The 27,165-nt window shown below is 45.3% G+C and overlaps 1 protein-coding gene across 3 annotated transcripts; it reads right to left on the bottom strand.

The window, feature by feature from the left end:
* Nucleotides 1-153: 153 nt before the first annotated feature.
* Nucleotides 154-27,165, bottom strand: GSN (gelsolin). Of its 3 annotated transcripts, none has more exons than XM_074846356.1 (17): nt 27,105-27,165; nt 12,920-13,121; nt 11,801-11,955; nt 10,502-10,663; nt 10,126-10,275; nt 9,750-9,839; nt 8,669-8,801; nt 8,148-8,236; nt 7,138-7,353; nt 6,164-6,297; nt 5,267-5,357; nt 4,624-4,794; nt 3,318-3,492; nt 2,917-3,041; nt 2,310-2,387; nt 1,562-1,622; nt 154-657 (listed from the first exon to the last, which is right to left on the bottom strand). In XM_074846356.1, the coding sequence occupies exons 2-17, from the start codon at nt 13,110-13,112 to the stop codon at nt 488-490; spliced, it is 2,193 nt and encodes a 730-aa protein (XP_074702457.1). In that variant the 5' UTR covers nt 13,113-13,121; nt 27,105-27,165; the 3' UTR covers nt 154-487. The 3 variants fall into 3 exon arrangements, with proteins under 3 accessions (XP_074702457.1, XP_074702459.1, XP_074702456.1); XM_074846358.1 differs by lacking the exon at nt 27,105-27,165 and adding an exon at nt 26,728-26,873; XM_074846355.1 differs by lacking the exon at nt 27,105-27,165 and adding an exon at nt 14,332-14,546.

Genomic DNA, 27,165 nt, shown 5'->3' with positions numbered 1-27,165 from the left:
TGACTTTCTGAAAGAGTAGAATACTGTTATTTATCACGGTCTTAAATGCTAATAATTCTGGTGGGGGGAAAGGAAAACAATTCCAAAAACCCAGCAGTCATTTTTGTAACCATTTGGTAAAAAGCAGACGTGCAAAAGATGGTGCAACAAAGGTTTCATTTTCTAAAGTGTATTTGTTTCAAGCAAGTTCAAATGTGGATCTACAGGTTCTGTTTAATGTTTTCTTCTTCGTAACAAACCCCACCATTTCTATTCTTCACGTATTCCGTACAAGCTTTATTGTATTAAATATAATCAAAGCAAGGAGTAGGGTCAATGACTGGTCATGATTGTTTTCGGTAATTATTGCACAGCTAATTGGCTATTAACATCATTGCCCTGTTAACATGCATCCTGCAGGAGGAAGTAGCTCTTGAAGGCAGTGAAGGCACTAAACTTGCTCCATTTAAAAAAAAAAAAAAACCCAAAACAAGAAAAAAACCTGTTATCAGACATCCACGTCTGCCATGGCTCTCTGCAGGGGATCCACCGCCCAGTAGTCGTCATCCCAGCCCAGGAACCAGCCGGAGAAGGTGGGCGGCTCAAAGCCCTGCTTGACCACCGTCACCGGGGTTCTCCTGTCGCGGCTGGCCGGGTCCGTCTCGATGTACCGTTTAGCTGAAAACATACAGGTAGGAGGAGATAAGAGTCTTGGGGAGCAAAATGGCTGCTAAAGATACAATTGCAGATTGTTCATTTAAAGAAAAAAACAGAAGTTTTCACTCTGGTTTTATCTACACCTGGTAGAAGACTGGCAGTTGTTTATAGAGAGAACTGATGTGAGGGTTTGTCACATTAAAGGGTAAATTTGGCAGAAAATAAACCCCCGTGCATTCCAGTTTATCCTCAGAGGGGCTGGGGGCCCTACGTTTAGATTCTGAGTGATACCCAGTTTGTCACCATTATCTGGTGTAAGATTTTCCTGCCTTTGGGATGGAGGTGTGTTTTGGTATTACAGCGAGATTGTAAGGACTGAAGTTCACACAAAGAACAGCATGTTGTCAGAATATGACAGACTGTTGGCCCAGGGTGGCAAATACGCAGCTTATTAGTACCATGACTCCATCTCTGCCGTGATTCAGAGCCTGGCTGTGGAGCTGTCACTCCGCTCCCCCCTCCCTGCTATTTTGCAGACAGCATCATCCAGGGAACCGCCATGGGATAGATCCCTTGCACAGCAGTTGTGCTCCACCCTGGAAGCTTCTTCAATGTTACACTTTTCCTTAATGTGTGAACAAGGCCGTGCCTTTAATACAGGTTTGATTTGTAAGTCACCTCCAGTAATTATTCCACAGGGTTGTAAAACGCTGTGAGACAGAGGCAGTGCTCCACGGCGGGGGCTGAGCGCAGCGGGGGTGAACGCTGCACCTCTGTGCTCAGCTTGGGGATCCTCCTCTCCCCAGAGATGGGATCGCTCACTGAGCACAACGTCACATTTTGCTGGGGTTAAGGTATGTAAATTGCCTTATGATCAGATAGCAGGAAAACAGGAAACAGTTCAGAGAGGAAAATGTGACATTACCAGATTTCAAAGCCTCAGTCTTTTCTTCTTCTTGGGCATCTTTCCCAATCCATACAAAGACCTAAAGATAAAAACCCATATGAATTATTTCAGCAACAATCAATCTCTTTATGAAAGAAAGGAGAATTGAGACACAGTCTCAGTGAACAGTGTGACAAGAACGTCCTCGTGTTGGTGTGCCTGGATGGGTGACCTATGTGTCTAAAGCCATCGCCAGATAACAAGAAGCTTTCTGACTCCATTTTATCTACATAAACTCTAGATATACGAACAAATTATACACTAGCTTAACATCAGGAAAAATTAGTGGATGTTTTAACATTTTTACACAGAACATAAAAATTCATCTCTAAGTTGCTTTTTGGCTGATTTGTGCACAGTCTTATTGAAAAATAACAGAAAATGTGTCAGCATCTTGAACTACCGACTCCTAACAGCGGTTCACATCCCTCCAGCCGGGACAAGGGTGCTGCCCGCGAGATGTTTACAGGTGGGGCAGCCTGTATGACACCCAACAGCCCCTTTCCAACAGCCCTTAAGCTGACAAAGGAGCAGCAGGGCACCAACTCCTCTCACGTTCTGGGTGTAAGTTCTCCTCCATGTCACTAGAGAAGTGATTTGTTCTCAGGCCTGAAGACGAGAGGACTAGAATACAACAACTCCTCCCGCTGTTGTCATCGGGGTCTCAATCCAGAGCCAATTTGTGCATATTCTTTGCTCCTCTCTTCAGCGGGTAGATGTGACCTACCTGATCCCACGTGTCAAGGAGCATAACATCATCTGTAGCAAGGTCATCCTGAGTCAGATCTCCAGGAACTTCTTCAATCTGGAAAACATAAGGTTAGGATGAGCACAGACTTCAAACACCATTTTATCTTTATAGGAGAAACCCAGTTCAGAGGTTGCAGTTTCCCCTCTGGTTGGTGAGGTGTGTGAAGCTGGATGCTGGCACAGTGTGACACACAGCTCCAGCTCTGTCACAGATGGGCGCTCGGACCACAGAACACACAAGCAGCCTCCACCTAGAGAACTGTCTTTCACTCATGCCCAAGGCATGTAATGCTGCCTCTTTCTACTTGAAAGATTCACAAGCTAAAATCTGAGGGGGGTCTGAACGCTCATTGTTAACCAGGGGAGGACCAGTTTGCTGCTTCAGAAAGTTGCTGTGCTGACACCAGCGCAACAGAACTAGCTGCTGTCTGCAGAAAAACAGTGCCGATGTCCCCTTGCAGAGGCAGCACCGCCAAGGAAGAGGTGGTGTAACAGCCTGTGGCTGGCTCAGAGCAGACCGGGACTGAGTTTCTCCCAGCTCTGTCAGATGGATGTGGAACTACTTGACTTTCTTCGATACTCACAGTGAAGCGTCCACTCTTGTTGGAGCATGCAAAAAGACGAGGGGGGTGAGCATCCATCTTCTTGTCCTTCAGCCGGGGAGAAGTACGGTAAGGAGCTTTTCCACCCAAAGCTGCCCAGAAATTCTCTGGAAAAGAGAAAGAGACGCTAATGCTTCAACTATTCCTGGCAACCGCAGTAGCAAGACGGTTTGGGGAGGACTTGAAGCACTCTTCTATGTCAGAAAGTCCCGAAGGGCTACAAACATGAGTGTGTGGTTAAACATAACGAAGATACTTTGGAGAAGCCCCTCTGTGCCTCTGCCCATATTTCCTTGTGCTAGGAGAAAAAATATCCATGAAATAATTACTGAGAACATGCAGCTACACAGAAACGTTCTCAGGCTCCGCTGTGCCTCCCTCACCTGGCTCTCTGCCCTCGGAGACCTGTACTGGGCGAGCTCCCAGTATCTTCAGCAGCTCCTGTGCGCCCGATCTCTCGGCATCGCTGGCTCCTTGGCCAACCCAGAGGAAAGCAGCAGAGGGGGTTTTCAGGACAAAGGCATCATTGGAGTTCAGCTGGCTGGCAGTAGGATCCAGCTGAAAAGAACGAACATTGCACGTGTCAGGTGTAATTGTCCTCTACACAGAGCCCATTATTTCAAAATAAAAATCAGTACCTGTCATTGAATAAACTGAAAACAAGATACAAGCATGTAAGGTTATAAGGTATGTTGTGTATTTGCCCGTGTCTGAGCAATGAGTTAGACTTAATCATATGAGGAGAGTAAATAAACGTGTGCTTTGTGTGTAATCTACAGATACATACGGCCTAGGGCCAGAATGCCCAGATCTGTCATTTTGCCAGTCTTCATGGTTGTGACAAGAGGAAAATTTTTCACAAGGTGAACAATCAGCCACTGGAATAATCTCCCCAGGGAAGTGGTGGATTACCCAGCACTGGACACTTTTAAGATTCAGCTGGGCAGGGTGCTGGCCCATCTTGTCTAGACCGTGCTTTTGCCAAGAAAGGTTGAACCAGATGATCCCTGCGGTCCCTTCCAACCTGGGATTCAATGATTCTGTGAGATTTAAGAACTCGCTGGGGAAACCACTGTAGGGCAGTGCCCCTGCTGCTGAGGCTGATCACCCATTACAGTAACTTCCTCTGCGTCAACAAGGACGTGCCATCCTGAAGCTAGAACCTTGGGGAGTCGCTGCAGACACAAACCAGTGCTCCTGCCTCCCCTGCAGCTGCTGACAAGGGTTTAGTCTCTCTTGTTGCACCAGGGGTTTTTTGTGTGTGTTTGTTTTTTTCAAAGGAGTGGGGCTCTTAACCCATGTCCTGGCACAAGTTCTATTTGCATACAGAGTATTCAGCACCTTCTGTCTTCAGCACTTGTCACACAGGCTTAGAACAAGTCACAACGGCCAGATCCTAATGGTTTTCAACAGTTTGAAAAGTATCATAGTATGCAGTGTGCAGCACCTAGTGGGTACTTAAGGGAAAATGGCTTAAATGGATTCAAGGCGAGATTTATAAACGAATTACAACATAACAATTATCACTACTTATCCCCAGGAAAAGAGGAATCTTTCCATAGTTTGTAAAGTTTTCGAAGTGTGTTTCAGTTTACATCAGAAAGCTCAACTTGGCCCTCGTTGTGTTCAAAGGGCTGGCGTGCCCATTGCAGCCTGTGTGGATAATGTGGAAGCTGACTCTCCACGTACCTCTACGGCTCTGGTAGCTCCCGAGGTGCTGGAGCGGACCTGGAACAGCCGCGTTGCAGCAGGGGCTGTCTGGCCTCCTTCCCTCGAGGTCCCGCCCTTGTAAACAATCAAGGGCTTTCCACCAAACATGCTCATCAGGTGAGGTGGCTCTTTTCCTTGCACTACTCGTTTCTAGGGAAATAGAAACTTGCCATCAGTTTTAAGCTGTTGCTGAAGAGTAGCACAAGATACACTAGAAATGGTCTTTACAACCATCTTTCCAGCTGGGATACTCATGGGGCACCCAGCTGGTCACGGAGTGCAGCCATTGCCGCCCGCACAAAACCAGACCAGTTAAACTGAGCTCTCAGGATTGCCATTCCCTTTGAACTGGTGAGTGATCCACTGGCACAGAGGTAACAAGTAACAGCTGTAAAACCCCTCCTGTCTCATACAGGCCACTGGTAAAACCTCCTTGTGTAACAACTGGAGTGTTGGTTGGGCACACAACTGCTCCACAACATCTACACCGAGGCTGGAGGCTGTCACTACACCACTGGGTTTCTCCACTGCCAATTGGTATCACATAAAAAAATATATACATATAATTTATTCCCACAGCGTTGGGTTTTTTTGGTTGTTGGTTGGGTTTGGGTTTTTTTACCTGCACAGGGCTGCCTCCCAGCTCCTCATCCAGCTGTACTGTGAGGAACGCAGAGGTTGCAATTTCATCTTGAGTGGAGTCAGCACCCTGCCTGAAAGACAAGGCAACATTGGAGGTTTATTTTCAGCCCTTTCCCCCACACACACACCCCCCTTACAGAGATCAGGAAGAGGTAAGGAAAACATTTGTTACCAAACCTCTGCAGCACCTTCATTCACCATGAAGATGAAATTCATTATCCTATACTGGAACACAGGGATTACATAGGGAGATAAGATGTTTTCTAGATAATAAGCACAGATTTTTTTGTCTCTTCATACTTATCTCCCATTATCTTTCTAGCAGCTAGTTTAAAAACATGCCTGTTGGTGCTGTTACCAGGATCTACACACGCAGCCCCTGCTCAGACTGCATCCACTCTGGCTGCAGTTAGACAGCTTCCCAGTGCCCTTTCTGCTGGCTGATGAGCAGGAAGACGAGCGCTGTGAGCTGCCTGCTGAAAAACTCCTCTCTAAGGGCACAGTCTGGGAACTGTAACAGTCACAAGCCACCAGTCAAGGCGGCAGAGTATCAAAAGTTTGTTACAGTGGTCTCGAACTCTGCAGAAAGAAACAGAGCTTGATCCAAAGAAGGGAGTAACTACTACTGGGGGGTGGAAAAAAGAAAAAGGAAAAAAAAATACTAGTACAGTAATTCCCCCTATTATCCCACTTCAGACAAAACATTTCAAATCTCTGGTATTGTTTTGTTTGCAAGGGAATGTTATTCAGGGTGAAATTTTATCCCCTAAGGATCCTCTGTAAGTGGGAGCCGACAGTGATCCATTTTCAAAGACGTGGACTCTCAGCCCCACCCAGCCCCAGTGTTTCCTGACTCGCATCAGGAAAACTTTCTTACCAAGTGTAAATAATCTGTCCCTGTTTTCCAGCGTGCTGGTAATTGTATAGGATAATGTAGCTATCCCCACCGTAGAACTGTCCATATGTCGAAGGAGCCACCGGCACTTTCTCCGAGCCTTCTATTCTCCAAATCTAGAAAAGGAGAGGAGCAGAAACAGTCTGAGTTCAGCATGACAGCAGAATAAGCAGACTCTCCTGGCAGAGCTGTTCCATTTTCTGCCCAAACCCAGGCTCCCAGCACTCGCAGTCCTGCAGCCCCGCCTGCTGGGGACCGTCGCCAGGAGCCTGGCACCGCGTCCACTGCCCACAGCCAGGCACGGCATCATCCTGCCGCGAGCTCCCAAACCTTCAGAGTCACCAGAACCTCCAGAGAAAACGGAGCAAAAATTGATCCAAAACGGTAAATATCCTTGGTGCACCGCCCACACAGACACCCATTTTGTACCCGATGTGATCATTTCAGTTTCTCTCAGTTAGACGCTCAGGAATAAAGCTTTTAGGCTTTACTGGAGACTTTTGAAAAGTCTGATGTTGGCTACAATCTCTGTGGGCTTTTGGACAGTACTCGACCCTTTCAAGCCCACTCCACCACTGCTGCCATGCACCAGTGTGTGCGTGCATCCAGGTGCATGAGATTGGGGCTCAGACACTCACCACCACACATGTGATGGCAGCAGCTAGAATAATGAGGAGGAGAAGGAATGAGGAAGAAGTCTGGGCCCACACTGCTGAGTGAAACATTGCCCCCAGGGAAATTCTGGGGTCCAAATTAACAGCTCATCTACACTGCTTAGCTGCAGGGCTCTCAAGACCCTGCTGATACTTCTGGTGTTAAAAATTCCCTCAGCATTCACAAACCTGCACTGTGGATGACTCTCAGGTCTCCATTGGTCTCGCTGCTCTTACAGGAAAGCCATCAAGTAGCAAAGAAAATTCTGGAACCCTTCCCAAAGGGGTTCTGACACTGCTCACCTGTTTCCTGCCAGAGCCATCGTCCTCCATGCCGTGCTGGGCAGCCATGGCCTTGGAGGTGTGCAGAGTGGCAGCGTCGAAAGGTACCTGATCGATCTTGGCAACGTGACCAGAAACATAAGCCTGGCCCAGGCCTTCTGTCTGGTCCTTGTCCCGCCAGTTCTTGAAGAATTGCTTAAACAAAGGTGTCTCGCCGCTCTCGGGGAGGACTTGGACCTGAAACAGATGAGCCAGCCCATCAGGAGCAGCCGTGCCCCTCACCCCACGCAGCTCCTGGCTGTGTGTGAGCCCTGGTTTCAGGCTGACAGAGCCCAGTACCGGAAACCACAGCAGTGAAATGCTCAGTGCCAGGATGCGGCATTGAGAGCAGTGTCAGCCCTCACCCATGCCACAATCAGCAATCAATAGCACCTCCAGCTAGTACCATACTGGGCAGGTCTTTTCCAAGAAAAAAAAGACACATCACAAACCATTTGTTTTCTGTCGCTTGTGACCACTAGTTCAAAGGGATCTGTTTCTTCCAAGCCAGTGTTACTCAATCTTTAAGCCTCTGTGTAACTACACCTGGAAGCTCTGTGCTATCACAACCAACAACATGGGTCTCAATATGCTACGGGATGCAGAGTCAGCCTCAGGTGAGTTCCAAGGAAGGCTGAAGGGATACCAAGCTTTTAGAATCATCTCCCTAAGAACAAGAAGGGCAGGTTTATCTACACCTTCTCTTTATTGCTCTTTGGAGAGAGATCATGGGAAAGGTAAAAAAGTACCTCAGAGGAAGAAATGTTAAACACTAGTCATGCTGGGGTAAATGCTATTTTAAGGATAATGTTAGCCCAGGAGCAACACTGCAATATCTCCCTGTAGAAGAGCAGATCATCCAAAACAGGAGCTACTTGAAAGACTGCTAGTGACACATGAGCTGTGCTCTGGAGCCAGCGGTCTGGGGGGCAGAAAAATAACCCCAGTGGTGTTACTGGGGTGTTGGCCACAGGTGGGCTGCAGGTCCTTACCTGGGTGTGTTTTGGATAACCCATCTTATCAATGAACTCCGAAGCTGTTTTCAGTGCTGCCTTCTTCTCTTCAGAGTTGGCACTCTTGCCTTTAAGGAAAATAGAGAGAAAAGAGGTCAACTTTCAAAACATTCTGCATACCCAGAGGAGAAACTGTTCCAGGTACTTCTACCTTTTGCAACAGCAGAAGGGCCCGGCCTTCCAGCTAGATGATACCAAACAGCAAACGACAATTGTTTGATCTCTTTTATGCCTTTCTGTGATGGCTGAGAGAACACAACTGCCTTTCTACTTAGGATATTAATTTAATTTTTTCTGCCCGGTTGCCAGGACCCTCCCTTTAATTCTCTACACTAAAGGCCCTGTACCTCAGCACCAGACATTTCAGGTGAGAGTGCTTTTCTAATGCTACCCAAACCACCATGTGTACACTCCCCCACCCAGCTCGAAAGAAACGGGATTGTTAACTGGATGCAGATCCTACACACGCATCAGCAGTTTCACCCGCATCCCTGCGGTACCTTTCCAAACAAAGATCTTCCCATCTGTGCCATGGTCCAGAATGAAGCAGTCGTCTGTTCTCAGGGCTGCCTGGGAGAAGGGGTTCTCATCTGCCACCAGGGAGACTGCCATGTTCCCAGCCCCATTGGAGACCTGTGAGAACGCAGCATGGAGGTCAGATAAGGCACCGTCTGTTCCCCTCCAGCTTCATGGCGACACTCCAAAACTCAGGGAGTGGAAGGGAAATAAATTTGAATGCATTGGCTGCTTCAGGCACTATTGTTTTTCAAACAGGATACCTTTGACACAGCAACAGTATGACAAAAGCATTAACACTTATTCTGAAGATTTCAAGTACTTCTAGCAAAGCAGATACTGCTGGGAGCGAAGATTGATCCAAAACAGTAAATATCCTTGGTGCACAAGCAGCCAAGAGATATCTTGTAAAGCAAACCAGCTGCACTCAAGAACTGGAGGGGACAGTCTTGGTAACTGTGAACAGGCCTCCCTGTATCGATAGTCTGGGTTTAATAGTGTGAGTTCCTGTACTTACTAATGGATGAAGGTCCACATTACAAACCATCCTGGCAGATATTCACCACATCATTACCAGAGACTGCTGTAGAGAAGATTCCTCCCCAAAAGTCTTGGACATTCTTCTACACTTACACTAGCTGACAGCAAATGTCACCTTCCAAATCACTGCTTCATCATGTTCACTGGATGTAGGAAGGGGTAGATCCTGGTTCTCAGGCTCACTATTTCTAGTTCTTCCCTGTCATCTTCCTAACACAGTGCCTGATAACACAAAGGAAAACTCTCTTCCCCATTCATTTCACACTCCATCTTTCCCTCAAAAATTCCTAGAAAGTCCCAGCTGTCTCACTACAGTCAGCAGTGATGATAAAGACAATAGAAAGCCTGTGGGTAGGCAGTGTAAGCAACCAAAGTTCATACATAAAAATTCATATAAAGCTAACGGCAGAGGGAGGCAGAAGTAGGACTCAGAGCAGCTCAGCTCCTCTCTGCTATTCCAGCTCCATCTAATTGCACAAAGACTGCTTCATCCTCCACAAGGTTATGTGTCAGGTTTCTCCCTACCTTATAGAGCTTAGCCAGCTTTCTATTGGCTGTATCAGTTTTGGTCTCATCAGAAGCTCCTGGTGGCAAACTGGGCTTTGGTCCCAGGACCTGGGAGAGAGAAAAAAAACATTACCAGCCAATCCAAGAGAACCTCTGCTCCCCAGATGCTGAAGGCACAAGAGCAAGTAGAAGAAACCTCTAGATCAACAACAGTGAAAATATACTCTGATGTCCCAGAGATGCAGAGGACCAAGTCTGCATTAAATTGAGAGTTTTATACCACAAACACTTCATATGTAAAACACACACTACTGAGCCTGTCTACCCATCCCACCTGTTCTCCCACATACCGCCCTTCCCACTCCAGCACAGAGGAACGGACAAAGTGAATAACCTGAAGCATTTCCTCCCGCTCGGATCCTTCCTCCGAAACATAGACCTTGGCGCGACCGTTCCGCTCGTTGTCCCGAATCCCCTTGGCCAGCACAGTGGCCTTGAGCCGTTCTTGGCGGTTGCTGTTGGAGCCACACCACTGAAAGATGTTCTGGGGGAAAAAGAAAGATCGTGCAGCTGTCAGAGCATAAGAAGCCCCTCTCTGGATGAGATAGCAGTATGCCTGGGACGGAAAGATATTAAAAGACTGGCTAAACAGTGTTTCAGAATGCTCAACACTTGAGATAGCTTCAACAGAGTGGGGAAAAAAATCCTGAAGTGAAGTAACCAGACATCTCCTGCCCCCATGAGTCTGCTACTTACTGTCTTTTACTTACACTGCCAAGGTCAAGGATGAAACAGTCCCCTGTGTTGAAGCTCTCCCAGGTCACAGGCACCTCTGTCGCTCGGACTACTCGCCTGCCTTTGACCTGCAGAAGCCTCTGCAGAGTTACTTCATTGGGAACCACATGTCGGAAGCCAGAAGCTACGCCACCAGCCTGAGGGAAAACAGAGGAACAATTCACACTTGTGCTGTTGCTTCAGAAAAAATTAAAATCCTACTGATTTGCTATCAGTGAGCAGTTTCTGCCTCTCACAGAAAAGAAGGTCAGCAGCAGCTTGCAGAGAGAGTGAGTTTTCCCAGGCTGGACTTCTGCAGAGTGTATGGCTATCGATACGCCCCAGCAACCCATCCCCATAGCATCTAAGGGATGCTGATACAATACCGTCGGAGATCTCCAAATGTGAGGAAGACCACAGTAAGTTGAGGTATTTAGGATTTAATAGGACTAGTGGGGTGAAGAGTGTATTTCCACGTGTATTATATGTCCTGCCTACCAGAAATTATCCCAACCTCAAGATTCACCTTCTCAGCTGAAAAAGAGACACTTGGAATTACTAATCAATGTAAGCAACAGGACTCATGTCAGTTATCCTCAAAAAAAAGCATAACCAAATTCAAATTAATGAAAATAACAACAAATGAGTGGTGAATAAGCAAAATAAAAACACTAGGAAAGTCTTAGACATAAGGAAATGTAGCACTTTGCAAGCATTTGACTGGATATCACTCTCGTTGTGCCAGTGGATTCCTAACAAACATAACTGTGCTTGACTGTATGTTTTCACTTCTTCTATTCCACTCCACTGCAATGACATGGAAGAGTAACTCCCACTACTGTTCGTCTACTTTACCAAAACATTACATATGCTAAGGAGGTGGGTTATGCACAGAAAAAGAGTGGGAAGGTCAAACTCTGTTATGTAAGTGGGGACACATTAAATCTACTGGGTAGGCGTTTCCCATTAACTCAGACTGCTGTTTCTTAAACTCGTTCCAGACATCTTGGGACTGTTCTTCCCTCTGCTTCTCAAAGAAAAACAAAACCTCGATTCCTAAAATTTCCTGGGGCTTTGCTTGTGTATTAGTAATTCAGCCAAAGCTCTCCCACTGGGATCTGCTGTTCTCCACCCTGTCAGTTCCAACCCATTGAAAACATCTGGCTGAAAATGGTTTTTAAGCAACTGGAAAAAGGGCAATTCTCATTCTTCTGAGAATTGGGCAGTGGGCAGGATGCCATTTCTTGCAAACCTGATTCAGCCTGGCAGTATAAAAAGACCCAGGCATCACCCACCTTGTACTTGATGCCAGATTTGAAGTACCCCAGGAAAGTCGAGGACTCATGGCCTTGCACTTCGCGATGCTGAACAGCCTTCCCTTGAAGGTAGTCATCCAGCTGGACAGTGAATATGGCAGCTGCCCCACGCTCATCTTGAGAGCTTTCATCTCCTGAGAAATTAAAAGGCAACAGTTTGGAGGGAATGCAGGGCTTCTGACTCTACATTTAACTGTGCAGAAACACCAGGGAGAAAGCAGATTACTGGGAAGTTTAGCTTCCAGGAAGGTCTGCAGAATAGCTATTTCCAGACTTTTCTAATAATGACCCCCAACAGCGGTATAAACTGTATTTTTTTCTGGCAGGCTTACAATACCATCGTAACTGCTGCAGCCCCACTGCTTCACAGCTGTCTCTTTGACAGGTGTCATTCACTTTGCTTTTGCCATTTCACCCCGTCCTGGAAGAAAACTTGCTATGGAGCAAACACACAGACAGATGGATCTGCAGGAAGACATTATCAGGCTTTATGAAGGCTGCAGATAGTAGTGGAGCACCATGTCCACAGCAGTTTGCCTCTCTGGAGCTCTCTGGTGTGGAAAACCTATTGACAGATGGCAGATACGACAAGCCACCACGCAAGTATCTCACACAGCTTTAACTATGATGTTGTCAAAGGCTCTCAGGTTTGCAGGATGTGGAGAAAGCCTTGCCATGGCACTCGGTGACATTTACTGCAGAAAGCCAGTTAGGAGATCTGAACTTCAGGGAGAAAAATACCACTGATTGAGTCAGGAGGATAACAAGCGACCTCCAGCCTTCCAAATAGAACAGATTTCAGTCACTCTTTTCATCTGACACCTTATCTTCTCCATGAGCTTCCAGAGAACAGAACTTATTCGGTCCTCTTGATCAGGAAAAAGCAATTTCTAGGTGCAGAGATTGCTGTACTCACTATTGAAAAAACATTTCAAATATTTAAGGTGAGTAGCACTATATGCACCCAAAATTGCATTCTCACCGTACTGCCAGTTCTGCTTTTTATTTTCTTGGGTGACACTGGACAAGGCTGGTGTAGTGAGAGGAACAGAGTTCACTCTGGGCTCCCAGTTCAGCAGGGGCACTCCCAGCACTTACCCAACCAGAAATGCAAGTCGTACTGGAGGTTCCCACTCCGCTGTTTGATGGTGTTCAGCACCACATAGGAATCTCCTGTGAAGAAGTCTCCATACAGGTTTTTTGGCACTGGTACCAAATCAAATTTCTCGATCCTCCAAATCTGAAGGCCAGGTTCCTTCCCAGCCTTCGCAAACTCAGCGTGTTCCACCATGCTGACAGGCTAGGGGCGAGACAGAGAATGTTGTTCAATATGCACAGTACAAGGAAGCGCATGTTTAAATTATATTGCTTCTGATCTCGTAACAAGAGATCAGACAACAAGGGAAAAGTTTCCTTTTTTCTCTTGCATTGAACTTTGAAGAAAATAAAAAAAAGGGAGGGATCCCTCTCAATTGATCACTGTTACTGTCACTTCCAATCAACTCTACTGCCTTACTCCTGACTTACTCTTTCCTAGACTCTCTTTTCTGTTTGTCTACCTCTCTTGATTTTACTTTACATATTTTCTTTACTAATTTACAGCTTTTCAATACGGCACGTAAGTGAAAGACTAATTCCCTTGCTGACTGCTCTTTTCTATAAACGCTGCATGACATTCCAGACTGTATGAAATAAACCCCTTTTAACTATACATGTTGTACAACTTGCACAAACATTATTTACCGTTTTCCTAAAACCTGTGTGATCTTACTCAGCTCTTTCTGTAAAGTGTTGTGAATATCATCAAAGAGTTAGATAATTAACAGGTTTCTTATATCTCTTCTGTTCTGACGTGCTACTTCAGTACTTCTGTGCAACTGCTCCCTTATAAGAATTACACCAATATACACAACATCCTGTCCTAAGGACACTGCAATTTTGGTTTATGTTTTGTCATACTTATGCAATGTACTAACAATATGAAATCCATCCTTTTAAGAAACATAATGAACACTTTTCCATAACTATATTATAATAAGGATTCAGTTTGGTAATACTGAAAGGAAATAAAACATTTCTGTTGTATTGGCAAAGGAAGCTTGTCCGTATATTACAGCATGCCTTTGAGTGGTATCAGATAACAGGGGAGAAAAAATTAAAATGTTATATTAGAAGCATCCAGTATTTTGACAAAGAAGATAGTTCACAGTAGCTCATGGACAAAAGTACAATATGCTCAGCTTTCAAGGCAGAAATAAAGAATGTTACAAACTAGAAAGCAAAATAGCAAGTTAGGTACCAAAGTGATTCCTAAGCTGAAATCAGATATCAAAGATGGAAAACAAAGAACTTTATCATCATGATTCCAGTCAGCCTGACTTCGTTTCTCCCAAATTCCCACTATAAAAATCAGACAAACTCCTTATGAAGAGTTAAAAGAGAGTGTGACTCTTATAAGTAATTGAAAAACAGAGGTTTTTCAATGTCTAATTGTGATGTTAATCACTTACCACAGCTGAAAGCACAACAGCTGCTGTAACAACATATCCAAGCCCTGCAACAGACATGGAGCTAACACAGTTCAGCTTCAGAGCCATTGTGCAAAAAATGGTGAAAAAAATATAATTGAAGTCCTGTTTGCCCATTTCTAACAGCAAATGGGCTTCTCCAGTCTTCCACAAAAGCTGTAGGGAGTCCCAGCTCCCTCCTCCTCTTGCTGCTAGTGAAAATGAACTGCAGAAGCCAATCTTTTATCGGGAACAAACACACCCACTCCCTCCGCAATATAGGGGCGTAACATGTTTGTGCAAACAATCCTCTTGGAAGTCTCAGAGACTCCTTCAACCATTTACAGACACTTAATCCCAGCAGGCCATAACTCAAGACAATATGCTATCCATTACAGCCAACCGTTCAATTACGTTCAAACAAGCCAAATACCTAGTCATAAGGCCAGTAAGAGAAGAAGAAATTAAGAGACATCGGCAACAGAGGCAACATTTTCTCAGCTGAAAACTGCAAATAAATGGAAAGTTGATGAGACGCAGAGGAACAAAAAGGCTGTTCCAGATGGCAAGGGCTGCAGAGAAAGAGATTTTGGAAATGAGAAGAACAGAGAAGCACTGAAAGGATATAGCTGAATAACCTGAGGATAGAGGGAATGTGCCCTCATCTCTTTGAACTTGACAGAGGAGCAAGACGCAGAATTCAGCATGTGCTTTGTGTGTCTTGCACCTGAATGCAGTCTCCACAGTGGCTGTTCTCAGAGTAATACACTCTGGAGGGGTGTGAGATGGACCGATACATATCAGCTCATGCGTTAGCAAAAGGGCAGTAGTAGTCTGGTAGGTGACAGAACAAGTGCTAATTCAGTAATTTCCCAACCAAATATTACTGAGGGTGTAGCAAGACCCCGTGACAGGAATGTTAACAGCCATCAAACCTATCCACAGTTCAATGGAGTTACAACATGCTGACGGTAGCACCCCAATGATCCACCACCAGCAAAGAGCTTGTTCTTCCAACCGTCTCACGCTTCAAAAAGCCAATCTACCACATTTTCCAGGTGTTGGCAGTAAATGAACTGTGCAGGACGCTTCCTATGGGGGCACCCCAGCACAGAGCAGCCTTGCGCTCTCACCAGAGGGTGCAATGGCTCCTGGAGTGTCTGTGACGCAGCATCTGCCACGGCTGCCCAGGGGACACGCAGAGACCTGCCTCAGCCGTGTTCTCTGGGATGTGGCTATGGACACCCATCTGGGAAGGCCAAACAAGATTCCTAGGAGGAACGTAACTAATGCCTACATGTGGCTGTGCTGCTGGTTACTCCTTTCTCTTAATGCACCCAGGGATGAATTACTGACAGTCCGAGGTTCTCACTTACAGAACCTCACAAAGGATGCTTAAAAAAAGGGGCCAAATCCTCCACCCACAAAAGTCTACACAAAACTTCCATGAGGGAAAGACCAGACCCACTTTATCTGTGCTTTCTCTGCTCTTCATGAGAATATTTTCTTCCTCTCTCTCCCATTAGAACTCTCTGCTTCTGTCGTTCAAACTGATGCATTTTGGTTTGAAATGTCGCCTTGGCAAACTCTGATTTACTTAATGTACCTTTGAAAATGTCACTGGAAATTCTCAAAATTAAATACGTAATAAAAACAATGTCTTAGTCTTGCTGGTATTTCTGATCTCTGTGAAGGAATTTCAGAGTGTCAGAGGTCTAAGACCCACCAAAAAAAAAAAATGCTGGAACCCTGTCTCTATGGAAGCCAGCTGTGAAAGGCTTCTGCAGCTGCAGCATACCCAAACCAGGATGACCGGCTTGCATAACGTTAGAAAGAGATGGGTCCCTTCCAAATGGAAAAATACTTTGGACTTTTTATTAATAAATACCTGTATAGTGCCACACTTGTCCAGGCTTCACAGACTGAAGGTGTAAAGACCTAGGATAATTCTTGGTTAGCATCCCAGTTTAGGATATATCCTAATCTGCAGATACATGCTCATAATCATATATTTTATTTTGGAAAAACAATTTAATTGGTCTTCTAATTAACTTGACATTTTATAAGTTTTGCCCTCAGTCCAAGCCTGCATTGCCAATTAGTTGAAGAATGTAAATAAAGGCAAAAGAGGCAAAGAGGGCTACAATGAATAATTTTTACCAAAGAACACTATAATATACAATTTAATCTGAAGCGTGTCAGAAGGGAGTAAGTGTAATATACTCCAACAGCTGGTATGGTTTATCACTGCTGTCAGCAAATGTTGCATTGTTAAATCAAGCCACAGAAATCTGAACTCTGGATGTTTTATTGAGGGCATATGCCAGATGAGATTGCCAGGACTCTACCGAAAAGGATGTCCTGTTGAAGACATGGGAAAAAGGCAAATTTCAAGCTGATGTTAATAAAACTGTCCAGCTTAGTCACTGAAAGGGTGCTATGCAGAGCCAACATCTTATGCAAAGGAAAGTTATTTAAGGAAAAGAAGGAAAGGGCTTGGAATACAGGCTTTCGGTGCAGATGGATCATCTAAACAACACTTGGCTGCATAGTGATAAAAACAAGAACTTAAGAAAAGTCCAATGATTTGAGCAAACAGTGGAATCCAGATGTGCCGTTAACACAATCACGACAGGCCTAGCTGAGAGCGCCATGTAATGGAGACTGGCCTATAGAAACAGTTACTGGGACATACCCCCTGTTCACTGAACACAAAGCACCAGACTGAGTACGTGAGGGAAGCTGACACTGTGCAAACGTCTGCAGCTGGCTCACAGACCGATGGCAGAAATTAGATATTGCTTCTTCAAGAAAGTGTTAAATTATTTTCCTGAGGCTGGAAGCTGCTTGCTTCAGAGGAAAGGCCAGAAAAGTCCGGGAGACCACGCGGTCTCTCTGCTCAGCAAACGTGATATTCCTGCCCCACTGTGCATCCTCTCTGTTCGTGCTGGTGGAAGCCCTGGCAGCTGATGCTTCCACCACCTCTGAGACAGGACTCAGTAGTTTCCTCTCCTGGTATCCAATCCAAAACACCTTTCTTATTTCAACTCTGCAACTTGTAATAAACAGTTCTCTGCCTCACTCCCTAAACATTTCCATTTATGCTCTACATTCATCTCTGTGGCTGTGCCTCCCACTCATCTGCCACAGAGTCACTCTACGCCCTCATAAATTGATGCCATCAGCACTTTTGCCATTTGTCTTTACTCTCCTCTGCATTTGTTTCTGCCAAGAAGGTGCCTAGTTCCACGTTGCTCAATGTGGCCCAGCACAACCACACTGAAAGGAAGGTCCTGTTCCCTTCAAGAAAAACCTGTGGTCACAGAGCCCAGAATCTCTTACTCTCATCACACTGCAAAGTCCATTACAGGGAATAATTAATGCCTAGTTCCTCCACATCAAATATACTGTCACATCTTCACACCTACCACCATCTAAAGCATCTAAGGTATCTTTCTACGAGGCAGTGTCATCCAGTACTGACAGGGGGAAAAAAATCTTTACTCTGTTAGTCTCCAGTCTGATCCTGACTCAACCTCAAACATTTAGAGCAGCTTTACCAAAGCTGAAGGAATGCACACACTCAACCAAGACATCCTCTGACTTCTGGTATTGTCAGAGTATTTCAGAGCGCAAAATGCAGAAGACAGTAATGATAATAGTTTAACAGGTTTTAAATTAATTATTAAAACAAGATTAAATACAATGGAATGGGTGTAAATATTTAGCAGCCAGTTCCTCCATATGTCACAGCAAATATTAGCTTACAGGGCTTTCCTCACAACACTGTACTCTGATGTTTCTAAGACCATAATGAGCCCAGATATGTTTAAGCCATTCAGTGACGCTTTTGGATATCTTTTTCTGGATACTTATTGAAGATGGGCAATCAGAAAAGGTGGAAAATTACTGGTAAAAATAGTGGGTGAAAAAAATAAACTCAGCTGTAAAGGGATCTATCTTACAAAGGAAAGAGACATTTTAAGTGAGTATTTATATGAAACAGAGAAATCCCGAAGTCTGATCACTACATTAACAGCACTCTCATTTAAAGAAACAGTGCTGGTGAGGGTGAAGGGGCTTATTTTCCTTTCTCTCACAATGCAGAGAGACAACTCTGTCCCCCTCACATGTGAAAAACCACTCTTCAACAGTTTACTCTCCTTGCAGCTTTTATTCAGTAACCAACTACTTAAAAGATAAAAATGAGCATAACATTTTTTTGGAGTTACAGTTAATTTGTGGCAATTCACACATGTATATACCCACAAATATACTAAGGACTTAACCTGCACAGGGCTGCTCAGGAAGGCTGGGCTGAATTAGATGAGACTGTGAAGTAAGTGGTGGTAGGCCAGATCACCATGTGGTTGTTCTCATTTACAGCCCCAGCTTCTAGTTCACGATAGGTTCAGTTAATTTGTCTAAACTTGCTGCATAAACAAAGCCCACACAGGAAGGTCTGTAGCCAACATGATATTACACCACAGAGTATCTAAACCACCTGCTGCTTACTTCTGGAACAATTTCTGCATTTGTAGGTGGCAAAGGCCATATTTTTTATTTTAAAGGATAATACTTACAGAGTATGTCAAAATAACTTACAAATACAGACTGAATTTCTAAAATATGGGGAGAACAGTAAATATTAGTAGAGTCTGTATCCACACAACAATCACGCTGCAAAAATGCTTCTTGTGCACCAATCCTTCTTGTACCTTGGGGGCAAACAGTTGCACTTCCACCAAGCTAATTCTCTCTTTCCCTCCATTTATTTGCCAAAAATCGCCTGGAGAATATGGACTGCTCCAAAGAAATAATAATATATTTCCTCAGGAAAAGAAAGACTCCCTTGTCTCACAGCATTCCAGACCTCCTATATCCAGTGCCAGAAGTATTAAATCCCCACTGTATTTCTGCTGCAACAACAGGAAAACCGTAAGTCACTGTGTTTTGCAAGCGGTGAAGCTGTATAATCCTACTAGTATGATCAATCCCAATGAAATCAACAGGTTGCACTCGTGACAGTAACACTCCCAGAGTATGAGCTGCATTCTCCACATCACTGTCTGAAATAATGACACTGAAGAGATCAAACGTACCACAAATGAAGTTATTTGCTTGCTTCAGGTTTAGTTATTTCTACATTTTGAAGAGAATCTATCTATACTTTCTGACTACCCACACAGCCTTTTCTCTCTGATCCTTTGCCGACCCATGAAAACTCTGATGAATTTACAAAGATTGTGAGAGTGAACACTACAGAATCATTCTAGTTCTGACAATAAAAACTCAAGACATGATGCCGCATAAAACAGAGAAAGGAAGACCGTTCAGCATAGTATTAACAGCTGATGACAGTGCATACTGAAAATTGAAATATTTGTCTATTCCTTATAGCCTCCTTGCCAAAACAGTATATATATTATGACAAACTCTTCAGTAAACCACTGAAAATAAATCTGGTGGGACTTCAGCATTGTTGCCAAGGTGATAGGCATTGAAAAATACCTAAAATGATAGATTAGATCAGTTTTCAGTCTCCAGCCAGCCCTGAATTCATATACACATAAACCTAAAAACAACCCCTTTCCTTCCATCCCTTGAAAAAGCTAGTAAACAAAGTTTATTTGAGACAAGAAAAAATTGGCATGGAAGAGCCTCCTCCCACCCTATAGTGACTCCATAAACTATTTCAGTTCTCTATATGAGGAGCAGCACAGTTAATGGTATTCCTAGCAGCTACATCTTAACAGACGCAGCCAGCCACAAATCCAAAAAATTCAAACTGGCATTGTCCCTTCAGCAGCTTCCCCCTTCATTTAAAACATGCATCTGAGTCCAAGGAGAAGTCAGATAAACAGTCCCGGACACAAAGTACAGCATTATCTGTGCAACTGGCAAAGTAGGTTTGTGCATTCAGAAGTTAAAATTCCTACTAAACCACTTTAACAAATTAGAAGAACCAGATGATTTGACTATTGTTCATTTTTTCCAGCTGTTTGTTTGCATTATGAGTCATGTCAGCTCTATTCTGGTCTCTCTACCTTTTGAATATGATCCACTTAGTAAACACAGAGGGTTCAGCCCAATGCCCCATGCACCAAGGCTGAAAACTTCCACACAAAAGCCTGAGTTTCTTCTCAGTTGCAGTGATGTAAATCAGGAAGATTTTTACTTACAGGGGAGAAACTTTTGGAGAATATTCAGGCCTCCCATCTGAAACACACCCAGAGAAAATCTGCTGATACAATCAACTGTTTAAAAGCCCTACCTTAAGAGCATAGGTGAGAGCTGAATCATGCACTTAAATATACACAGCCCAGATAAGTATGGATCGGTGGAAACCACTGACTACTTTCATCCAGTTGCAAGCAAAAATGAACCCTGAATTATACTCAAACGCAAATCATTGTTCAGTGCTGAAAACATGTCTTAAAGGGGTGCTTATGTAACCTGTAAAACATAATCCAGTACGTTAAAACATGACTACGACCCCATATTACGTCCCATAGAGAGATCTATGGGACAGCCAAAACACATTAATGGAGGCAGTGAAGACATGCCTGTGGTCAGCTGCAGGGAAATGACACAGATGTTCTCCCTCCAGTCACCAGGTCCTGACTGTGTACAGGGGAAATGATCTGCAACTTTATGAAAACTGTTCTTCCCCTGAGAACTAGCCAATACATTCCTCTGTAGTACAGAAGCCTGCTCAATCCGTTATCCATAACCCAAAGAAGAGTAGAGTAATATATTATTACTGGAGGAGAAGGGCTGGAAACCAGAAGAGGTGGCCTAAAACAAGTCCAAAAGGGAAGCATGAAACATGGCCTTGCACTGCAAGTGTAGCATCAGACACAGGCACCTGGGTGAAAGGACTTACAATAAGCCACTGCTACACATACAGCAAGGATAAGCGAAGTACATGCAATATGAGGGTGAGTAAAAATCACGTAGATGAGATTCTGTCTTACACCACACTGATGCAGCACAGCACGTCCAAGTCCTACAGCAAGCCAGTCCACCACGGGGCCCAGCCTCGCTGTGCCGCAGCGGGAATCCGGGGTGACTCCTGCCTTCCAAATCAACTCCACACTGAACTTATCTTTCCATCTCGAACACCTCCACATGAGAAGCAACCCAGAATTAACAGAAATTAGTTTACTTAATATACATTCAAATTCAAAGTGCTTCTTCTAGACCAGGGACAATGATCAGAACAGGAGGCACAGCTGAGAGTTACGGCTGCTGTAGGTTTTTGGTACCTGTGTTTACCTGCTGACAGGCAAAAGACTGACCTAGTGCTACGCTCAACAAGCTTCCTCCAGCCCTGCACCCAACACAAGGGCAGGCAGCTCTGGACTCAGAGGAGACAGGACCCCCCCATTTCACCAAAGTGGTTTTCTTCACAAATACCCACTTCTAAGTGAATCAACGTGGAGACGTAAAGCGGTATTAGAGTTCCCCTTTCCATTTTGCTGTCAGGTCTCCTAACATATGCAGGTGCGGTTGCTGCATTAATGACTCTGGCCTGAAGAGACAGACCTTCTCATGAAGGCTGTTTTCAGCCCCAAAACCAGCTGCCACCACAGCCTTGGCAGCAGGAGCGCCGGCCCCCAGCCCCCTGCACACAGCCGCAAGAGGGCAATGCTATAAACAGACATGCCCAAATACCCAAATTCCGCCTCATAGCAAAGTGTTTGCAGCTCTTCCTCTGGTGATTAACAGAGAGGGTTTATTTTACTTTTAACAGGATTCAGGCTTCAGTGTCCAGGAACCACAAGCATTCTCAAAGCAGACAGCCTGAAAGAAGAGAAAGTCCTAATGGTGATAGCTCTCAGCGCAGCAGCCTCCATCTATCCTGAAAGATCTTGGGATGATTCATTTCCTCCAGTGTTTTAAAGACACTGTTTTGAATTGTAGCTGTATTTTTACTGTGTGTGGAAACATTCGGTAAATAACATATGTTTAAACTTTGGTTTTGGATGGCATCCCACTGACTGACTAGCTCCTAATACAGACAAACAGTTGTTTCTCCCTCTCCCAATTGTGCTGGGACATCAGCTGACATCAGTTCCAGCTCTCCAGGTTCTCAGTGGGAGGTGAATGAGGGACAAAAAAGAAGAGAGGGAAGACCAAAAACTCAGCCTGTAGTCAGAAAAGAATGCTTTGAAACTGGTAAAAGGAGAAAAAAAAAAAAATCTTCAGAGTCCACACCATCTAACCGTTCTATTCAGTCACCATCACATCCCAAATTTTCATCAAAAAACATCAAAACCTTTCAACCTGGTTTGAACAGTGCAGTTACTCGCAAATCACAGTCCACCCCAAAGCGGGGGAAAACAAACAGACAAACCAAAATAAAGGTTATTCTCCAGAGGGAAGTGTGAACAGGCAGAAATCCCCAGAATACCAACCAAATCAACCACTCCAACGTCAGCTGCGTGTCATGACCCAGCATGGCTATTCCAGTCTGGCATTTTCAGGCTGCCAAGCACCCCAGGAAAAACCTACTGGAGCTCTATTTAACTCCACTAATGTCAGAGCTCTGTTTAACCTCGCAAATGCATCATGAGTGGATAATCAGAGATAAAAACCCGGCGATCCTGCCAAGAGTCAAACGCTTACAGTTAAAGGCTGCTACTTCTTTTCCAAACTTCTCTGACCGTGCTTTCCTTCCCTGAGCAGGTGTGAAATCCTGAAAGCTGACATGTTATGAACGCTGTCTGACCTGATTTCACCTGTGATGGGATTTAACAGTGACATACTATCAGGCAGCTCTCTTCCAGTGCCCCAGATACACACCCGGATCAGCAGGCTACGTACTCGGAGCGTCTCTGTACAGTGATGGACGTAACAGGACTTGTGCTGCCGCAAGAGAAGCGTTCAGGGCTGTGATCAGGCAAGTACCAGCAGTGTAGCTGTATCTGGAGGGTATGAACATACCGGTACGTGTACAAAGTCACCTAGCAGTGTGCCAAACAGCTAATAAGAGGCCTGATGAATCCACTCTGGCAATCCTTTTGCTAACAGGGAGCTGAAGACTGTAGGACATAGTGTAAATACTGGAAATTGGCCAACATCTGTGACTTCTTGGGAAGCAGAGATGAGGCAGAGGCATATATCCTCTGCAGTCCAGGCCTGCTGCATATAACGTCTGTTCAGACACTCCTACCGCCAGTTCATTTACCTTTATTCTTCTTACTTAAAAGAAAGAAATCTGAATGCAACCTTCAATTCAGGAAATCACGACAGTGCTCAACTACCAAAAGTCACAAGGATAGACCTGAGAAAAACTGCCCATGGATTTCTCCATTCTCTTCCTCTGTCTAAACATCTGCTGTGAGCTGCCTCAGAGACAAGATACTGATGAACCAGTGCAGCGCCCGAGGACTCTGACTGCATTGCCTTTTCACATTACCATTGTTTTGTGGAGCCTCCTGCAGAAAAATACTTCACAAACTGACAAAACACAGTTTTAGGCTCAAGAGCTGTGCACTATCCCCACCTAGGGAGTTTGTGTCGGATATGGGAAAAAATAGTTCCAGCGTGGCTGGCTCACAGCTGAGAACTCCAGCAAATTTATTGCTTTTATGGGAAAAGAATTAATCATCCAGAGCATTTCTTTCCAACTCCCTTAGTCTTCTTAGTGTCTGAAGTGATTAATTAATGATTAAGAGACTGAAAAGACAAGGACTTGAACTAATGCTGTGACAAGTAGAACAAATGACATGACAGAGGTACACAAAGAGGTAAGCGGCACAGAAGAAACTTGAGGTTTTCTTCTTAATGTAAAACCTCAGTGACCTCTGAAAGCCACTGCATGAGACATCTTTTGAGTCTTGACTTTAGAAGGATTCAAAAGAGACTACAAGTGGACATAAATATAACAATATATACAATTTTCAGTTTAAATTTTTAAAAGGGCTACCAAATACCTGGCTGGAGAATCAGACAACCACTAATCAACAGAAATAACACACAACTTGGAACTGACAAATTGCCCATATCAGAATTTTCTGCCTTTTCGTGAAAAGCATTTGATAGCAGTCAGACAGAGACATATTCAGAACTTGATTATTCACAAAGCAATTCCTAAGTGCTGTGAAAGCGAACAAAAACAAGAGCAGCTGCTTCTTCCTAGACAGTAGTTATTGTGCCCAAGCTACTTTATATCTGTGTTTAACCATGTTCTGCCTTACTGCAACCAATCTGCAACTTGATCACTTCAGCTCATATTCAAAAAAAAAAGACAAAAAAAACCCTGTTTCTTTTGGTGCCAGGATTCCAAAGCAAAACTGGGAAATGGTTGGTTGATGAAGCTGCATATTCCTTTCCAACACCCTCTTCAACATACATGCTACTCAGTAACAACACTAATGTCCGAGACCGGAATTAAAATGGAAAGCTTGTATTTGTAAAGTGAGTTAAAAGCAGATCTAAATCCTGAGTAATAGAATACATCACTGTGCTATTTTAAGAATAGTTTAGTTCCCATCAGGACTCTGTAAAACATCCAACCTACAAAAGTTATTTTATCTGAACTCGGGGTGGGGGGAAGCACTGGCTCAGTATGGGTCTTTGAAAACATCTAGCTGCTGCTTCTTGTCCCGTAGGAAGGCTCTTACCTTTTCTCTTCCACAGAAGCAGCACTTAGTGGCACTGCTGGCCACACTATGAACTCAGTTAAGTGGCTGAAGCACTCATAAAAGTATATAAAGTATCTCCAAAAACAGCCTTGTAATGGAACATGTCGGGCAGCCAGCCCTTCAGCCAGCGCTGGCAGCAATCCCCCTTGGTAACATTATCAGAACCATGAAGCTCGATTGCGGAACGCGATCTGACATCCCTGCTTCAGTTATGAAAGGAACAAATTCACAAGCGTGTTGGATTTGTGCCTGCAAAATCAAAGTTGAAACTAGCAGTAGCATTTTTGCTTTGTCACCCTTTATACATTCAGAAACGGCCAAAGATTGATGGCTGGTTCAATTACCCCAGTGTTTTCCCCATAGCATTGGAATTTCATCCAGGTGGAGAAGGCCTCCACTCTTCTGAGAGCAGGAGATATTCTCCTGGGGACGCTGCAGGTACTCAGCTCTCACTAAAATGAATTGTTATCTAAACACTTAGACAACCACTGCAAAATCCTGCCCTGTATTTAAACACTTAAGAAGTTCACCATCCACCTACGTCACCGATGAGGTGTAACTACAATTCCTGCCTTATCTTAGCGTTGAATTCTAGTGAAATCCACGGAGCTGGACTTCTCACCGCTCTGGCAAGTCAGCCCTGTGACGGGGCTGTTGATGGTACAGATAAACAAACGCCGACACCCAGGGTTGCGCAGCAGACAGCATCCTCGCTATCTGCTCTGAGGGGAACAGCGGAGTTCAATCCAGAGCCTGAACGCACACCCGTCCAGCGCGGGGCGGGCAGGGAGGCGGCTGCAATGCCAGCAGCAGCCATCCTGAAGAGCAGAGTTAAACAGGACTGACTTCTGCTTCTGCTAGTGGAATGGGTTAAACTTCCAGCTCTCACCACTCTGTAGTAGGGACTACGGAATAAACTCTCTCACAGACAAGATGAGAGAAACCAGTTGCAATAGCCAAGGTTGTGCGAGACCTACTCCTCAGTACTCAGGTTTCGCTTCATTTGCCTGGACAGATGTTATACAATATTCTGTAAAACAGTTTGAGAAACCTAAAGGATGAGAGATGTTTAAGGAGCCCCTACCCCCATTTGACTCCAGAGTAGGACACCCTAAGCTGAGCCATGCCATACCCCAGCAAAGGAAATTTTTTGTTGCTGATCAACTTGCATCATGCAGAAAGTTGGTAGTGGAAAATGGAAATTGTAATGATCAGTAAGAAAAATAAGAGACTTTAAGGGGAAACAATTCTAGTATCATCCTTGTTAGCAAAGTCGATTTTTAACATCCAAAAGCAAATAACATTCAAAGCAGTTTTATTCAAAGAGGATCTACTTACTAATGAGGCCTCCTTGAAACAAGTCATCCCCATAACTTTTTTTTTTTTAAACACTCTTCCTAGGAAACATTTCAAATACGTTTTAAGTGTCTACATTTTTCCAATTTCTATTCAAATAGAGCTTTCAAACATTCTTCCCCCAGGCAAAGAACAAAATAACCACACCCCACACCCCCCGCCCCCCCCCCAGTTCCCATCACGGAAAGGCCTGGCCCCGTTTTTACCGGGGACAGGCCGCCCCCCAAGCGAGGCGGGAGCGGAGGGGGCCCGGGCCCCGCCAGCCCCCAGCCCGGCACCGCACAGGTGCCCCCTCCGGCCCGGCCCCGCTGCCCTGAGGCGGTTTGGCCCTTCCTTCCTCGGGGGAAAGGCACCCCCCCACTCTCCGACCTCACCGGGCGGGTTAACGCACCGAGCCGAGCTCTCGGAAGGACGGTAACTGCTACACCTGAGGCACCGCAAAGTTTGTGGCGTTGCGCTGATGGAAGTCGCGGCCGCCCGGTCACGCAGCCCCGCCGCCCTCCTCGCTGATGCCGCAAGAAACGCACCGAGCCGGGACCCAGGCGCCCGCCTCCCTCCTGCGAGGGGCTGACAGCCTGGGCCGCCTCCTCCCTCCGTAACCCCCCCGCCCCGCTTCCCGGAGCCGCCCCGCGCCCCCTCTGCGAGGATCTCGCGGCTTTTCCCCTCAGCCCGAGCGTGCGGCAGCCGGAGGGGTCTTGGGGAGGAGCCTCCCCCCCTCACAGCCCCCTCAGCGCCCCGCGCCATGGCGGGGGCGGGCGGGCAGCCTACCTGGTGCTGGCGCTGGCGGGGCTGAGGCAGCTGCCGGCGGCGGGGCCGGGCGGGGCCGGGC

The sequence above is a fragment of the Strix aluco genome, chromosome 20 (genome assembly GCF_031877795.1).
Source record: "Strix aluco isolate bStrAlu1 chromosome 20, bStrAlu1.hap1, whole genome shotgun sequence".
Taxonomy (NCBI): Eukaryota; Metazoa; Chordata; class Aves; order Strigiformes; family Strigidae; genus Strix; species Strix aluco.
The sequence above is the reverse complement of the archived record's forward strand: the minus strand, read 5'-3'. Positions and strand labels throughout refer to the sequence as shown.